Below are 16625 nucleotides of genomic sequence, written 5' to 3'. Positions count from 1 at the left end.
GCTGCTCTCACACCACGAGTTGCACACCAAACCACTATCTTGAGCACCTTCTTTATATATATATACAATAAAACAGTATAATTAAATTTCTTCAAGAAAAGAGTGTACCAATTCTTAAAAGTCCGGCAACGCACTCGCGAGCCCTCTGGCATTGAGTGTCCATGAGCGGCGGTATCACTTAATCGGTTTGCCCCCTGTTCTATTAAAAAAAAATCTGTTGATATATCTTCAATATCTAAGGAAAATCTAGTTGGTTAATAAGTCAGTATAAGCAACATGACCCCGAATGTAAAATGCTAAATTCCAGTTTTATTCATAAACAATTAATATCAACAAAATGTATTTTTCGATGTTACATGTGCAGAAATGAACTTCGGTAAGCTAATTAGGTGTTAAATTAGTCATATTATGTATACAAAAGTGAGTGTTTAAAATGTTTGAATATTTAATTAAAGTTGCACAATATGACTAGAAGCGTTGACCCAGGTTTGGGCAAGCTAATCTCGACCATTAGATATTAGAATACCGACTAAAATTAAGTCTTGGAAGGAAAACCTCGTAAGAAAACTGGCAGATCTTATACTCAAAAATCGACGAAGTCTGTTCAATAAAATTAACTTATGTAGTCTTTGGCCAAACCCATATAACGATAGATAATTATATTATTAAGTACAACAAATATTCTCTTTCTCATTATCTAAATCCTTCTTAAGATATGACATGTTTTATATTATATTAGTAGAATTTAAATATAATTAGGTTTGTTGTTTATTAATATAGGTGTAAAGTACTTGTGGTGGGTGCTGGGACTGGAGGATGCAGCGTGATATGGCGTTTACACAAGAATCTGTCGGACAAAGACATGATTATTATTGAACCATCTGCGGTATTCTTATCATTTATCTTATAAAAATGATGTGTATATATTCCATATCAAAACAACAGTTTTTATATAGAAAAAACAGGACTTGACGTCCGTCGTTCGACTACTGAGCGTTTTTAAGGCAGTTTTTGCCGCGCATCACCACTATGTGGAACCAGCTGCCCACTGAAGTATTTCCGAACCAATTCGGCTTAGGATCCTTCAAGAAAAGAGCGTACCAATTCTTGATAGGCCCGCAACGCACTGGCGAGCCTTCTGGCAATGTGAGTGTCCATAGGCAACGGTACACTTAACATCAGGTGAGCCTTCTGCCTGTTTGCCTCCTATTTCATAAAAAAAGGAAATTAAAAGCATCGTAGTTGTCTGACGTACTGAAAAATTTATGGTTTGTAAATTATTTTTACTGCTAGGATTACCCGTTAACCATTGACGTTGGAAAGACTTATTAAAACTTAAAACTTACCTTTAAAAAAATTTCTTATTTCTATGTTTACGTATGCGTTGCATACTTTTATTTGCGCAACGTATTCCAGTATATTCTTACTTAAAACTTAAATGCAGGTCCACTACTACCAACCTCTATTCACATTGATTGGGGCTGGTATAAAGAAATTTCCGCAAAGCCACAAACCAATCCAGAGCATTCTGCCATCCAAGGTCATGTGGTTAAAAGACCAGGTAGATGAGTTTGACCCTTGCAATAATGCAGTGTTCACCCATTGCGGGCTTAGAGTGAGATATGATACGCTAGTCATTGGTGTTGGCTTAAAGAACGACTATGATAAGGTAAGCATTTATATTTGCGTCACCATAAGTTACCAGAAGTGAGAAAATTAATATGTGGTAGGAAGAAATCTTCAGTGAAGTAGATATATTTCCTTAATAAAATCCCAGAGGCTCTTTTATCTATGCCTTTTAATAAATTAAGGAATTTATTAAAGAAAAGCTGTGTCAAAATGCTTACTAAAAAGTTAACGATTATCTAGTATCAACCATATCAATAAGGGCCTGGGACTAGTCTTAAACAGGCTCCTTATAATTGATTTGCGATATTTGTTAATAAGTGTTATTTGCCATTTTATATGAGGATTTGCTATTTTGCGGTACTCCTTGTACCTGAGTTTTTTACGCTGGCATTTTCTCTCGGCCTACCCTCTGTCTTTGCCTATGAGTAGAGATGTCTGCCATAAAAAAATAATGGAATAAGTGTTACATGTATCTTATATTCTATATATCTTATTATTATATTCCATAATAAACATATTTTATTTTATATTTTGAAGGATGTCTTTAATTTGGTTGTAGTTTTTCAACCTTACAAACCTTTGTCAGTTCAGTTGAAGTATCCCTTATCTGCGTTTTATAGATCCCAGGACTTTCCCGCTACCTTAAAGACCCACAAGTCCATGTCTCTACGATCTACTCGCCCCAATTCTGTACAAAATGTTGGGACAATGTTCAGCGTTTTGGTGGTGGACATTCCATTTTCACGTTCCCTAAAGAAGTAGGGAAGTGCTCTGGAGCAGCGCAGAAGATCATGTATCTGGCACATGATTATTGGAAAAAAGTAATTTCTTTCTGTTTAGATTAAAATGTAACAATGGCAAGTGGAAATAGTATTTTATTTAATATACACACTTTCTCATAAAACTAAAGTTACTATTTTTATTAGCAACTAGTTCTAGGTCTATGTAAAAGAAATGTTTAAAGAATCCAATCTGCCGCTAAGATGTCGAGCCACTGGATTATTGACTAGTACAGTACTGGAAAGTCGTGCTAGATGTTTACCAAAAAGTATACTTGTTTTACGGTTCTGAACCTCCTCCTTCGGAGTTTGCGAAGTCGCTGTCTAATACATCTACTACTTTTTGCTATTGTGAAATCCTTTTTAGGACGCTTGGTACATACGAGTTGTGATGCTAGAGAGAGTGATGATCCTTTTTTTATATAATAGGGGGCCAAAAGAGCTTACGGGATGCCCAAAAAGGGCAGTCATCTCAGCCCACGGACACGCGTTACCGGCCTTTGAGAGAGGAGTACACTAACTTTGACGTTGCGATTCTATTCGAATATTATCTTTTTACAAAATATAAAACATTTTCTCATATAACTAATTTTTTTTCCAGAAAAAGATAATTAAAAACTCTAGTATTACATACACGACTCCAAAGGAAACTCTCTTCGGTATTCCGAAATATGCCAAAGCTTTAAACCAGGTTGCAGAAAGCCGTGGTATAGTTGTCAACTACAAGTTGGAATTAAAGGAAGTAACGGCAAGGAATGCGGTTTTCATCGGAAATGGCGGACAGGTTATTTGTTGTATGATCTAAAATGTTGACAGTGTGAGATCAAATGTAATCGGATCACTAAGTCGTCTTTTGTTTTCCTAATTTGAGTTTAATGGAATTGCAAAGTTTTTCAAAATTCAACAGTATGACAACGTCATAAAGGTTATATTCGTAAACAACTAGGTCCAACAGGACTTAGTAGCTGTAAAAAAATATTATGTCAGGGAATATTTGAGAGGAACTGTGTATTTCAAATATTCTTGGTAATGGATTGGGAATTCGTACTCTCAAAAGTCTTAGTTACTTGGCTTGTTCTTGTTCTCTAGCGCACTCCTGAACATTCAACATAAATTGTTATAACGATTAAAGATAATGATTTTGAAGCATAAGAAATTATATTATATGATTAGTATAAAGAAAACCTTGACCTAAGTAAGGTATAAAACATTTCAGACAGTAATCCTTCCATACAACTTCATGCACGTGACGCCGCCTATGTCCCCACCCACTTGTCTTACTAAATGTACAGAGCTGGCTTCCGAAGGGTATTTAGAAGTGGACAAACATACATTACAGCATAAGCGATATTCCAATGTCTTTGGAATTGGGGACTGTATCAATACTCCTAATAGCAAAACAGCGGCTGCCGTTGGTAATTATATTCATAAATTGAAATAATCGTGAAAGAATTAATTTATTACATCAAAATTTAGTTACTCGAGAAAAGTGTTTTTTTTTTCGAATGTGACAATGTTAAGAATATTTCACTTATTATATATATGTCGCAGGCAACTAGTTTAATTAGCCGTTTAACTAAAGGGCGCCGTTTAACTAGCGGCCTGAAAGATGGTCAGCCAGTTGATCGAAGAGCTAGGCAAATGACTTGGATCGATGACGTTTCATTACTTGCCTAGGTTGTCGACTGTTAATTTAAATTAAATTTCACTTTCTGCCACTCTTAAACTCGAAATGAAACTCTTCTAATTGTCAACACAGCGTCGGCAAACCACAACATTGATGGTGTTTTCCAAAGATTCATGAATAACAATAAAGACAATTAAAGAGTGTAGTGATAATACTAATGTGAATTTGACTAAAGCAATTTAATTTTAAAAGAAATGTTTTTTAATGTTTTCTTTTTATGCTAAATAATGACTGTATCGTACTAATGGCCTAAGCCTTAGCCAGCCGGTTTATTAAATGTTGTAACGAACGCTACGGCTGAATATCTTTCAGGCCGTTTGTTAAACGGCGCCCTTTAGTTAAAATGTTAGGCTGTTAATTGAACGGCTAATTAAGGTAGTTGGCTAGAATTATAGCTCCAAAGGTCGAAAGCGTCGTGCCTATATTTCAACAATGAAAACCCACCAATTTATAAAAGTCTATAACGTTGTTATATGTCCTTAGCATCAAAACTGAGTTTGGTGTACAATATATGTTGAAGGGTCAAGTTAGATTGGTCGTTGTCTACCAACATTTTTACACCACCGATCTATTAATACGAGGACAGACACATTTATATAGTTGTTTAAATGATTATCTCTTTATAAGTTTACCTTTACGAGAGCTTTTACCTTTTACACCTTTTACCACAAGTAGATTTAGTTGTTTAGAATGATGTAAGATGTAGAATCGTTGGAAGTTAGGCCGACTCAAACTCGGGTGTTATTTATCCATTAATGATATTCCAGCCAATCAAAGTAATGTAGTCGCCCAAAATCTATGGAATTCAATGTATGGAAAGCCATTAATTGCGAAATATGATGGATATGGCGCATGTCCCATCCTCACATCGTACAAACGAGGCATTATTGCCGAATTCACATATGATGGGAAAATTGCCGAGACTTTGCCATTTAATCAGGTATTACAAGGTTTTCTGCCTCCGTCAGTTGATAAATGCCAATTTAGGACAAATTGCTGGATTATGATTGGTCAATGCGATCCGTCAATCCGTTTCGAATCATAGCGCCATTGCTTCATTAAAACCCTGGCCTATAATATTATTCTATGGCCCAACCAATAACCTAATTAGTTTATAATATTAACCTTCTTTTATTAAACCAAAACCTTGAATCGGTTTCTGTCAGATAATATGCGTGTTCAATTAAAAATAATTTTGACCCCGTTTTAAATTCTTTACTCTGAGCAACTCAACGACTGCTTAACCTTTAGATGTAAAGATAATTTACAAACACACGAGAAAAAAGGATTATAACTAGCCCAAAATTGTTAACTCAACATATTTTAGTTGCGTGATTAAAAAACGAGGGACAAAATATTGATGCGTATGGGCAATATTAGTTATTGTTATGTCCATTAAACTATGGTTTCAGGCAAAAGAACGTCGTATCTGCTTTTACTTGCAAAATAATGTATTCCCATATTTATACTGGAATAGACTATTAAAAGGAAAATGGAATGGGCCAGGAACAATACGAAAAATGATAAACCCTTTCGCAAAACAAACAAGGGAAAAATAAAAAATATTTATTAACTTACTCAGATTCTAAAATACACTTAATTCTATTTTATTAACGAAAATAATCAACAACAAATAAAATATTACTCAAGTATGGCAACTCTTCGTTCTGTCAAACAGGCGAAGATATAATAATAACATTTGGTTGGTATTTAAACATTCTAATAAAAAATAGTTACACAATTATTGTGCTGTCAATATTATTTAGGTTTTTTCATTCTGTTTTCATTTATAAAAATTATGCCAGCTATTTACATAAAACATTAAAACTTTTGAAAGTTTTTTATTTAGCTTTATGGAAGTTCTTTATAAATAATTATTAGATACCAAAAACTACAAATAAACGATCACGCATTCTTTCCACAATATCTGTGAGAGTTTAGACTCTATCACGCTTTATTTAAAGCTGAAAATTGCTCGTGCCCATTGGCCTCTCTTACATCTAAAGCGCTTTGTCGCTTGCGTTTTAGAGCGGCTTGCCTCACTTTATGTCTTCGTCTATTTCGTATGAGGTAAACGGACAGCGCTGTAGCAACGATTAGCGCTGCAATGATGCATCCAGCGAGGATTAGAGTCAGGGAACTAATTTGTGATGATTTTATTGTTGACGGTTCAATCTGCAAAATTGTCTGTGATGTAACCTTTGATAAATTAGCCATTAGGTACGATATATGATATGGAAATAACCCTGACCTCTATTATAGACAATGACGTACTACATATGTAGTTATTTATAAAACTATTTTTCGAATAAATAAATACAACAGAATAAACAAATTTAATTCCATTTCTCAAGACAATGCTTAGCAGGCAATAATTTAATTCATAGTGTATTAATGAACATGTAGACAAATATAAGCATTTAATGGTTTCCATATAAATCGAACTCTGCACTTCATATCAAAATTTGCTCATTCTTTATAAACAGAGCTATGACGGCTTACTATGAGTTATCGAATTTTGTGTAAAAACCGGCTTTAAATAAAGGCTAAAAATATAACGATTTTAACCTGATAATTGTCTGAACCATAAGCATCTGTGCACATTGCCTGTTCGGTCCAGTTGTACCAATGAACCAGGCGTAGACCTTCGTAGGCACGTGGAGACCCACACCTGTAATGAAAATTCGTTTAGTGAAGAGAAGTATCAAGGTACAGTACAATTGCGTTGGTTTTTATATAATGATAAGGTTGAGACTGGTCAAATGTTCTCCTGGAATCAATAAAGTTGCTTTGAATTCAACATTTAAGACTGTTGCACGCATTATCGTTGCGGCTGGCTTTTATTCCGTTTTCATAAGTCTTTCGTAATGAAAATTATCTAACGTAAGTATTATGGAGCACACAACGTATATTCTACTGGTAATTAATGTGATGCTCAACCTTGTGGGCTTTCGTTCGAAGCCGGCTACTAATACTAGCATTGCATTCAATTTTACTAACAATTGTTGACATACTGTTCAATAAACATCGTAAGGAAACCTGCATTATATCCAAACAACGAAAACTAAATCACATACCTACATGCCTATAAGGAACTTGTAAACTGTAGTGATATTCAATACCTAATATATACAATTCTCGTCTCACGGTGTTAGCAATTAAACTCCACCGTAATGGCTCGACCGGTTAGATCTGCGAATCGGACAACATCTCATTTTTCATCCCCCTAAATGTTAAGGCAATATATACAACCCCTTTACGATCAACCCCTATTTTTTATTTGTTCTTTAAAAACTTATGACTTGAACTCTGAGATTTATATAGAAAAAAATTCAAAGAAAAACAGGTTTTCATTCTGGAAAACAGAACAATCTCTGGGGTAGCATAGCAAAATCTTTCATGTTGGTATGTACTAAAAAGGTAGGCAAATCAAAATCACATTAAGGAGAAGCGAAGTGCGCGGGGGCAGCTAGTAATAATAATAAAGCCCGTTTGATTTCCATTATTTACAGATGCTAACAATACAGCTTAGATTTCTGTTTAATTGTTGTGACTCGACGAACTTCCTTCAGTACCATTCATCGTAACTTCTTCAAGGGGAAAAGCCTCCCTTTTTTAAAATTCTCTGTCCGTACTGTATAGGAAAACTAAATTAAATTATTGTTACCTAAATTCACTAAGAAGTAAGGAGTTTGTCTTGTACATCTGTGGTAGTAAGTCCTTTAGAACCCATTGCATGTCGCAAGAGCAATGCCATGGGTTGAACTGGAGATTAGCTCCCTCTGTTAGGGACCTCCATTCAAGCAGTGTTCTCGACAGATGTGTTAGGTTGTTCTTGCTGATATCTAGCTGAAATAGTAAGAATTTCATTGGCTATGCTAGACCGGCTACTTCTAATAAATTTGCGTTATTTGTTTTACAATAAGTGTTGTTTGCCATTTTGTATGATGATTTGCTATTTTAAAAGAATAATAATAATCAATGGCGCTACAACCTTTTTAGGTCTGGGCCTCAGATTTCTGTATCTGTTTCGTGATCGTTTGTGAATTGAATAGGCAAGTAGGTGTGCCTGACACACACCGTCAACTGTTTGGGTCTAAGGCTGGGTTTTCCTTCACCGTTCGAGCTAATGTTAAATGCGCACATAGAAAGAAAATCCATTGGTGCACAGTCGGGGATCGAACCTACAACCTCAGGGATGAAAGTCGCACGCTGAAGCCACTAGGCCAACACTGACTGTGATGTCTACGATACACATGTTATGACGTGGAATAAATTCCATAATAAACATATTTTATTTATTTTTTATTTTATATACCACAGTTTCTTTGTATTTTTATATGCTATTCATGGCTAATTAAATGGCAGTAGATATTACATATAAGCGAATAATAAATTCTTATAATAATATTATTAGTCCTCTTTCATACTATCAAAACTTATTTCGAAATAATTTTGACCAACAGACAAATTGCTTAATCTTCAATAATCTTATTTAAAGCTTGCAAATGGAAATTTCTTTCTTACCATACATAAGGCAGTCCCATCGAACGCGCCTTCTTGAATTTCGCGAAGAGATGCACAATTTGATAAATAGAGAGAGAAGCATGTCTTCTCATACACTATCTCATCTCCCGGTCGACCGATCACGTTACTGAAAGCTTTATCTTCCACAATAGAAAGTTTGTTCATATCATTCATGTACAAATTTTTAAGGGAAATTATATTTTTAAAGTAAATACTATCGATTGGGTTGCCATCTAATCTCAATTCTTCTAAAGTCGGGAAATTCTGGCTGCTGATGCATTTAGGCACTTCAGCAATTATATTGTATGATATATCCAAGCTGAAGAGCCGTGGTAATTTCTTTTGTAAGTCGAATTCTTTTATTTGATTCCCTCCAATGTTAAGAACCTGCAAATTTAATGTATTCCAAGCTTATTTGTATTTTATATATAAAAAATGTCCAAAAAATGTGGAAAAAATATGAAGAAAATAACATATATTATATCTTTTATATGCGATACAATCATTTGGTTTATCTTAGTTTTTATAACTTCTTTTTAAAACAGAAAGTTTCCAAAGAGTTAAATTTTCCATATGTAGTACCTAGATTTTTCGTTATGTAATAGGAGGCAAACGGGCAGGAGGCTCACCTGATGGTAAGTGCCGCCCATGGACATTCACATTGTCAGAAGGCTCGTAAGTGCGTTGCCGGTTTTTTCAAAAATTGATACGCTCTTTTTTTGAAGGACCCTAAGTCGAATTGGTTCGGAAATACTAATGATAGTTTCACGTGATGTGAAATTCCAACAATTCCACTAACTCTGGCGTCGTGAGTTCAAGCCACGATCTACTAATGGATTTTTCTTCCTATATGCGCAATTTTCACCGGCTTATATGGTGAAGGTAGACATCGTGAGGAAACTGTCATGTTTTAAACCCAATAACCCACGGTATGTTAGCTCAGAGAGCTGACTTAGTTCTCTATAAATGATCAAAGAAACACACAATTCGCAGAGCCCTGAAATGCTGGTAGCGCAACTCGATACTTGATTACTACATATAATAGTTATCTATGATAATCTATATCGTCGACTACTTTAAACTCACCTCTAAGCTGTGAAAGTCAATGCTGGTTTCGTCATAGAGAGCTGATAGTCGATTATACGATAAGTCGATATATGTGATTCCAGCAGGGAATTTGGGCCAGTGGTACAGGGTATTAATCCTAAGTATCGCGATTTGAAGCGTTGGTGGAAGTGCAAAAGGAAAAGTTATATTGTTCTGTGCTAGGTTCAATTCACGTAAACTTGTACAGGTCAAAAAAGCCTCTTCTTCGATAACTTCGATTACGTTGTTTGAAAGGTCCAGAAGCTCGCTGAAATTGTTTAGTAAATTGCATTAATACTTGTTCTTAAAATCCCAATTTTCTATTTTTGTCTTCAAAGTGCAAAAAAATTTGATGGAAAGAGACGAAAGACTAATTTAGTTAAAAGAGAGAAATTGACACTAACACCTAAATAAGAACAACACTATAAATACCGGCAAACATCTTGAAAAAATGTGCTTGCCTACGCAGAAGCGATTTTTAAGTATCACTGGGAGGGGTCGTCGGGCGGTGTTGCGCGGCGGCAGGAGAGTTACGTGTCGATCTCGGATTGATAAATCAGTTGACGTTTGTGGTCAAGAACTTTGCCGGGATCTGTACCTCAAAAGTGGTAAAGAAAGGCAGAGAAAGGGCAGCTACTTGGCTACTAACCCACTGGATATAATAACCAAGAAACTTGCCGCTTTGTTTTCCTCAATAACTAACAGTGTCATATTCTTATAATATTTTACAATATATATATTTTAAAAACTTACATATTATTTTCGTTCGGAAAAGAATCCTTAACAATAGACCTTATTCTATTGCCACTAAGGTTTAATCGTTTTACTCCTTTCAATCCGTCAGTAACCGACCTTCGCAACAAAACGTCTATTATTCCATTTTTACTTATATCCAGATCTTCCAGAACATTCATAGACTGTAGGGCCTCTACCGGGAACTTCCTAAGCGAATTGCTTTGAAGGTTTAACTTCTTTATGCGTTGGACATTCTTAAAGTCCAATGGACTGATGCGAGTCAACTTGTTGTATGACAAGTCTAGGTCTTCCAAACTTTTTACGTTTGTAAAGAGATCAGAAGTCAACTCGGCAAGGTCGTTTTGTGAGAAAGAGAGTGTTTTTAAGTTCGGTACGTCGCTAAAGGGGTTCGGCCAATAAGTTGTTATCGCGTTGTTGCTGAAGCGAAGGGTTTCAACTTGAGAATTTGGTGGTAGCCTGAAAATATATTTAACACACTTCTTTAATAAATATAACCGTTACATTATCTATCAATGGCTTAATTTATTTATTTACTACTGATATTATGAAAATGGAAGACAATCATTATAATGCTTAAAAAGCATTCAATGTTTAGGCTTTGGTCCTGTGGTGACACTCGATAATAAATAAATTAGACAAACTTTTTTTTTTAAACAAGTATACTTGTTTAAACCTTCTTCTCTAAAATTGTAGATACTGTATTTATATTTTATTAATATATATTTTCTAAACCTACAAAGTAATAAAACAAAGTAACAAACAAATTAAAATCTTTGATCCCTGTGCCAGTGTACCTTTAACGCTGGCAGCATTTCCTCGCCTTATTGCGATACTTATTCGTTGAGCGAGGATAACACCAGCTCTGAGGTCACCGGTACCAGGCGCCAACTTTAATCTTTAACCCAAAAGTCTCTACTCCAAAGAAAACAAAATTGAAGTTGGAGGAAAGACTATTTCTTATAAATATAGAAGGACATTATTTATTTCTTGGTGCATGCAGCTTCTAAATTGATGTAATATGTATTGTGATTATGACTTTATTAACAAACGAGATATTCTACTACTAAAATTAATACGGATCTTTATCCGTATTAATTTTAGTAGTAGAATTGAGGCATCTAAACCAGGAACCAGGAACCATAATAAACTTGAAATGTTATAGTATCAAAGAATATTATAACATTTCAATGTCAACAGTAATTATTAGACACAATTCTTTTAAATTTTATAGTTGCAATAACGTAGGTACTGACAAGTAGAACACTTGCGGAAATTTGCATAGTACCTATTATCTGATATAATTTGGTAAACTTTGCTAAATCTTCATCTCGGGTTATGTTTAATATCATATGCAGTTTGCAAATATGAAACACAATTAAATACACTTAGTTAAAAATAGGGCAATTTAGAATTTACAAATTTCACAACTAACATTATAACATTTACCCAGTAGCAACCTTCAAAATGTCAACTATTACGAGTCTATATGGAGTGAAGATTTTACAAATACCCATTATTATTATTTTTTTCTTAAAAAAAAAAAGAAATAATAATTATATCATTCATTTGTTTATAGTATTAAGAATAATAGACACCCGTCATATACGAAGTTGCCAAATCAATGAAAAATTGTGTCTTGAAGATTGCAAGCCATTGATAGGAGATAATTGGATGGGATGTCATTGATCCCATAGAGGATAGGGCGGCCTTTGGTAGGGGATGCTACTTTTGTGCCACGTTAGCCACATTTCACCAGCCTAAGACAAGCACAAAAGCTAGCGCGTCCGAAGAGCTGGCGGAAAATATTAAACGGCTTAAATATTCACGGTTCAACTTTGATTTTGTTCCCTTTGAAGTAGACTCTTGGGCCGTGGGTTGCACCCCATGGGACAACGTGAGCAGTACAAGCGCTAATTAAATATTTATAGTGGAACTACTACTCTGGGTCACCGTTACCGTCTACCAGGATAGTAACAGTGCTGAACAGTGCTCAGAGCTGGTGCTTTTGTCGCTCAAAGTATAAGTATCCCTACTATTTAGCGAGAAAATACTGCCAGCATTAACGGTACACTGTCACAGGGACCAAGCTTTTTAAATTTATTTTTATTTTGAAATTATTATTATTATTTCTATGTTATTAATATTGTAAATAAAGTATATATGTGTGTTAGTATTCATAATTAAATCTAATTTAGACTTCAAGTAAGCCGTTAAAAGTTTTTTTTTGTAAAAATATATGCCGATTAAAAGTAAATAGTGCAATTACACAGTTGATCATCATTATCTCTTGATTGCACAATGGCACGATCAATCACGGCAAGTGTGTCGCGTGTGTTTGTTTTGCGAATCTCTAGGAAGTCACATTATCGCGAGAAAATGTCTTAAATGTATACTCGCTTAATCACCGACAGATATAGTAGTTCTCTTATACATACGTTATATGTTGTATCTAAGTAAATTAAATTATGTAATTATTTATGAACTTACAATTACTTAAATGTTTATAACTATATTTAATTATTCTAAAATATACTGTCCGATACAGTTAATATACGAATAATAAAATAGATATAAATATCCTTTATTCGAGTACTACAAACTCAGGATTACATTAAGCCCATGTCATTATGTTTAATATTATTACAAGACCTCCGAAGGAGTGAAGGCCTCCTGTAAATTCTTCCACTTGTTTGTCATCCTTGCCACCATTTTCCAATCCTTCTCCGCTATCCTTTATATTCCATCTTACCACGTTTCTGGTGGGCGTCCCCTCTTTTACAGTTAATACATGGAAGAAGTTAAAGACAAAAGTTGTAATATGTGGCTATTAATTTATGATTTAAAGCAACTAGGTAAACAAAGCGTTTTCATTTAAAATCCTTTGTCGGCTCACATAACGTAGCGATAGTCTATTGTTTTTCCAGTGTTCCAATGTATTTAATATTACCTACCCAACTTTAATAGTATTAACAATGAATTCTAAACCAAGGCGTGTCACGTTTATTCTGGCTATATTGATATCGCCTATCGTTTTGAGTACGAAGAAATCAATTATAATGATACTTCTAAGATTTGTGATAAGGAGCGGTAAATATACCTCGGATGTATGTGTTGTGTGCCTTTATTGGACTATGAGTCATACATCAGTGATGTTCGTAATTAAAAGGGCGTACGTTCGATTTCTTGGTAATCGAAATTGACGTGTGCACAAAAGGACACATACCTATAAAGCGAACGAAATAGACGCGGAAACGTGTCTACCCCATGCCTCATTAGGGGGTTATGGAACTTAAAACAACCTTTATCGTTTATTGCACTATTAACCATGAGTAATAAAAATTTTACTTCCGTAATAATTATTTCATCACCTATTGTTATCTACACTTCGATTTAAAAGTTTTCGCTATTCGAAGATTTCTACCCTAATCAATCAGTGTTTAAGGATCGATTTTCTACTATACATATAAAAACGTACATTAGTTGCCTGAAAGATATCGTTTGGAAGTGGTAATGCCGTTTGAGGTCGCTCAAGGAGGCTAAAACATTAAAGTGTTCTCATTCAAATAGTTGTTAAATAAATAATTAAAAATAAAGTCTTTAAAATTCCTGTTCCGGGTTGTGATAAATTATAAAGATATTTAAAAGGATAATTATTTATTTAGCCGTGTTGGCCTAGTGGCTTCAGCGTGCAACTCTCATTCCTGAGGTCGTAGGTTCGATCCCCGGCTGTGCAGCAATGAATTTTCTTTCTATGTGCGCATTTAACATTAGCTCAACCGGTGAAGGAAAACATCGTGAGGAAACAAGAAGCCTTAGACCCAAAAAGTCGAAAGTGTGTGTTAGGCACAGACGGCTGATCACCTACTTGCTTATTCAATTCACAAACGATCATGAAAGAGATACAGAAATCTGTGGCACAGACCTAAAAGGTTGTAGCGCCATTGATTTATTTATTTTTTAATTATTTATTTAAAGACTAAACTAGTGGGGTGAGATGAAATTGGGATAAAGGTGGCGCCCGGTACGACGTCTGAATGCGAACTAACTCAAGTAAACATAATAAAAATGAACACACTAGCAAATCGTATTGCATGGTGTCATTTATATTGCAAATACCGTACAACTCCTAAGTAGCAGAAGCAACAGTAGGCAATTACTGATTAGCCTTCTGATTTACTTATATTGTTTTCCTCGCGGTGTTTATGTTTACGAGCAAGTGTGTTGCTCATTTAGAAAGATTGGTGCACGACCGGTATTTGAAGACGACCACATGGGGTTGAGAGTCGCGTGCTTTAATCAAGGCTGTCGTTGCATAAACATCTAATTATTTATAAACGTGAAATAGGCCTTTGTTCTGCGTCAACGTCGTATTCATAGCAGAATTTCGCTAAATCAGTTTAGCGGCTTTGACTTTCTAACACCAAAGTATCACTTTAGCATGTATATTATATAAATAGTGTTACCTATAAAAAAACTTCTTTATTTTTTCTTTTTACAAAGTTAAATTCAATCCACTTAATTGCTGCTTTAATATCATGTTTATTCCATGATATCAAGTAAGTAACATAGAGTAAAGTATATCCAACCGAAGGACTTGTATCCATGCTCATGTAATAAATTAAAAAAAAAGCTACCACAAAAGAAATTTTAATGGCTAGTTACTTCGATAGTAAAACCAAAACTACTTACGTAAAACTTACGTTTTCTTTACATTACATCAACCTTGCATGATATCAAAGTCATCAAGGTAAAAAGGGCTATATGAAGTAAACAAATTTATCCTTAGCTGAGGCCTATTTACTGAAGATAAAACAATTAAGGCCGATACCAATTTAACTTGAGAATATTGAGATTTATGGCTTGGAAACCCATGGCTTACTCATTGCACTATCTTTTGTGATAATAAAATACAGAAAATTAGGTTAAAGTAAAATTCGGTACTGCAGGTACAATTGCAAAAGGAACACTTAAACTGATTTATAGTATTTAAATTTTGAATAAAGGTAAATGTTTTCTAGGCTATCAATGATAGCAAGCTAATTAAGATCATGAAAGGTATAAATACGTCAATTACAGATTGTTTATGAAACACGACTAAGCTAATTATACCACATTCTTAAAGAGTTAGGCATCACTTATCGATAAGGAAAAAAATACTCACTTCCCAAGCGTCGTGAGTCCCAATCCTTCAAAAGTGGCGGAAATCTTCAGTCCATTAGAATTATCCGGCCATTCTATCTTGTCCAAATCAGCAAGGTCGTCCACCTTATCCAGTTCGGAGCACAGAATATTCAGCACTAAATGTGTCCCATCAACATCGGGGATCTCACTGCATGTGCAGTGCGTACACAGCTTCACCAACGACACCTCTTGGGCACTCGCGTGAAAAAATATAATGCTAAACGTCAAAATTTTGAGCGCGCGCATTTTTTCAAAGGATACATCTACACTGGAGTTGTAATCGAAGTGGAGTGATAAGATAATTGACTATCGTCGTGTGTACATTGCTGAAAGTGACGCAAAGATAGTGCGGTCTGAGTGCCCATTGCAATCCTTAGTATAATACGCCCGTAAACATTTATCCTAATAAAAATTGTGCTCCACCCACTTGCTTATACAGCCATGAACTCATGATATTTAGAGAATTCATCTGGTGCGGTTCGTGGCTTATTGGTACAAAACGTATAGGTTCGATAACGCATAACTTTTTTTGTTTAACAGATCTCAGGTCACTCCCATAATTTCACAATTTACAGTAAATTTTTTACATTAAAACAACCAATAAAATTTTCAGATGGGATAGAATTTTGTTATTTGTAATTTATTTAATAAAATATTTACTATGATCTGTGACGGTCATGAGTAATAAAACTGAAATGTAACCTATATTTATATAACAAAAGTCTCTTAATAAACCGATAATATGTCAACATTGCACGATTAGCTGCTGAATATAAGGCTAAATGATGCGACCATGTAACCACTAACTGCCCGATCTAACCGCTGTGTGGGCAGCGGTTAGTATTGGTTAATGACTGTTGAGAATTCGCTTACGTATAGCCATTTGATATGTTCAGATAAAGTATTTTTTGTATCTAATTTTTTATTTAATTTCAATCGTTTAATATTATATATTCAGAGCAGTTCGCCTAGTGGCTTCA

At 34.7% G+C, this 16625-nt stretch overlaps 2 protein-coding genes across 3 annotated transcripts; one reads left to right on the top strand and one right to left on the bottom strand.

Annotated features, from left to right (window-relative positions):
- Positions 1–237: 237 nt before the first annotated feature.
- LOC123708012 (sulfide:quinone oxidoreductase, mitochondrial-like) lies at positions 238–5654 on the top strand. 2 transcript variants are annotated; one of them, XM_045658431.1, is made up of 8 exons: positions 238–376; positions 781–886; positions 1445–1669; positions 2250–2450; positions 3010–3192; positions 3625–3823; positions 4863–5035; positions 5508–5654. In XM_045658431.1, exons 1-8 carry the CDS (start codon positions 294–296, stop codon positions 5652–5654), a joined length of 1317 nt encoding a protein of 438 aa, XP_045514387.1. In that variant the 5' UTR covers positions 238–293. The 2 variants fall into 2 exon arrangements, with proteins under 2 accessions (XP_045514387.1, XP_045514388.1); XM_045658432.1 differs by lacking the exons at positions 3625–3823; positions 4863–5035; positions 5508–5654 and having other exon boundaries at positions 2250–2449; positions 3010–3121.
- A 388-nt stretch (positions 5655–6042) lies between these two features.
- LOC123708010 (protein artichoke-like) lies at positions 6043–15936 on the bottom strand. Its single transcript, XM_045658428.1, has 7 exons — positions 15626–15936; positions 10462–10920; positions 9709–9976; positions 8623–9009; positions 7763–7944; positions 6664–6766; positions 6043–6270 (listed from the first exon to the last, which is right to left on the bottom strand). Exons 1-7 carry the CDS (start codon positions 15889–15891, stop codon positions 6043–6045), a joined length of 1893 nt encoding a protein of 630 aa, XP_045514384.1. The 5' UTR covers positions 15892–15936.
- Between the last annotated feature and the right edge of the window lie 689 nt (positions 15937–16625).

The sequence above is a fragment of the Pieris brassicae genome, chromosome 4 (assembly GCF_905147105.1).
Source record: "Pieris brassicae chromosome 4, ilPieBrab1.1, whole genome shotgun sequence".
Classification (NCBI taxonomy): domain Eukaryota; kingdom Metazoa; phylum Arthropoda; class Insecta; order Lepidoptera; family Pieridae; genus Pieris; species Pieris brassicae.
This window is presented reverse-complemented; position numbering and strand designations above follow the sequence as displayed.